Raw genomic sequence first — 1,640 nt, forward strand, 5'->3', positions numbered from 1 at the left:
ATGTCTGATACAAATGGTAAAAATGCAGTTATAAGAGTGGCAAAGTAATGTGCTTTGAAGTAGCTGGATCTGATGGGGAGCAGGACTAAYACGCGCTATTGAAATGGTGTTTCGTGACGATGTTTTGCATTCTAACTGTTCTGGATGGAAGTTGCACCTGCCTTCAGGAACTGGCTCAAATTGAAGTGGAAGGAGTCTGTTGCATATTCTAGCCTCAGCCAGTTTTTTTCTTTTGAGACGTTCACCTCACTTCTACTCTCTGCGGAGAGTAATGGTGTGTGTGTAAATAATAGTYGCTTTTATTCTTGTTCGAAGTTTCTGCTTTGCTCCAAAAGGTGCCCTTCGCATAACCATGATTTTGATTCATGAACGGCATCAAATTCTTGTTTGTGGACAACCTGCTGCATTTGACCTATTAATAATTTAGGACCTGATCCTGTATCTTTATTGAGGCAAAAATTCCTATCAAAGAAGCTTGCCCACATGTTAGGCAATGAATAACAGACGTACTTGTCTATTTTGTTGCAATCTCGAGTTTTCCGCCAATCATCGAAAGAAGCCCAGTCATTAGAAGGTTTCCAAGCTTCCTGTCCCACAAAAAAGTCTGGGCAGATGGCTCTGCAGGAAAAAATAAAACACCTTAAGCTCATGAAATAACACTGGTAAAGGATTAAAGGGAAGACWGTGTGTTCTACACAACAAATTCATTTTGTTTAATACACACAGAATTTAATCTACATAAAGCTGTTATACAAGAGACCTTCATTATTTTTCTATATCTAATAAGGAGRGTTAGTCTAATTTCCATATATGTTTTCCCCAATAAAACCCATTAGTAAGACAATTTTTTAATTGCAACTAAAAAATCCTTAGCAGTTACCAAATTCCCCCCCCCCCAAATCTGTGATTTGCATGTTACATACATTTGGCCTAAAAGGTATTACACAGTAATACTGGAAAGAGTATGTCCAATACGCTTTTCATGCATTTGACAACATATTTCTTTCACTGGCATGTGCTCGTAYGCTTTACCTTTGTGGAATGTGTTTCAGCTTTTCTGGAATTTTTATCACAACAATAAATGCCAAACAAGGAAGGAGGAAGCAGGCTGTTTAAAGATAGTGAAGGCATTCCRATAGCCCTATTAAAGCTGGAAAATCAGATTTTCTCTGTTTCTCCTCTTTCCTTCTATACTTGTCTACTATCTAGTTATGGCAGGCATACTAAGCGATGTCAGATTTCTTACATTGTTTTAATAAATAACATACTCCTTAGAAAAACCCTGTAAATTTGTCCATATTTGTTTGGCTTAGATAGAAAGGAAATAGCTGGCTAGACAACTTTCTTATYAAAACAGCACTTTCAGAACAGTAGGATTTCTTACATGTATCCATTAGCTGTGAGCAGATCAGCCATATATCTGGTGTTTGGGAGTTGCCATCCAAATATATCATGAATCACAATCACAGCTTTGTCTGATTTTCCAGATGGTTTGCAAACATATGCCTTGATGTGCTCGACTTGTACTTCCTGCCCACAACCCTCATAGACAAATTTGTCTCCAATATCGCACGGGCAGGGGTTGGCTTCATTCGCCATGTGTGATCCTAATGTGGAAAGAACAAAAAAAAAAAAAAAAA

At 37.8% G+C, this 1,640-nt stretch overlaps 1 protein-coding gene across 2 annotated transcripts in view; it reads right to left on the reverse strand.

The window, feature by feature from the left end:
• Positions 1 to 1,599, reverse strand: part of LOC146594699 (carboxymethylenebutenolidase homolog) — a 4,952-nt gene extending 3,353 nt beyond the window's left edge. The window contains exons 1-2 of one of the 2 annotated variants that reach the window (XM_085307076.1): positions 1,385 to 1,599; positions 431 to 618 (exon numbers count right to left, since the gene is read on the reverse strand). In XM_085307076.1, coding sequence (XP_085163202.1) covers positions 431 to 618; positions 1,385 to 1,599 — 403 coding nt within the window. Of the gene's footprint in view, positions 1 to 412; positions 619 to 1,384 lie in introns of both variants that reach the window. The other variant, XM_085307075.1, reaches the window with a different exon arrangement.
• Positions 1,600 to 1,640: the final 41 nt, after the last annotated feature.

This window comes from Rhea americana, unplaced genomic scaffold (assembly GCF_003343005.1).
Source record: "Rhea americana isolate MKP2758 unplaced genomic scaffold, rheAme1 scaffold_251, whole genome shotgun sequence".
NCBI classification, from domain to species: Eukaryota; Metazoa; Chordata; class Aves; order Rheiformes; family Rheidae; genus Rhea; species Rhea americana.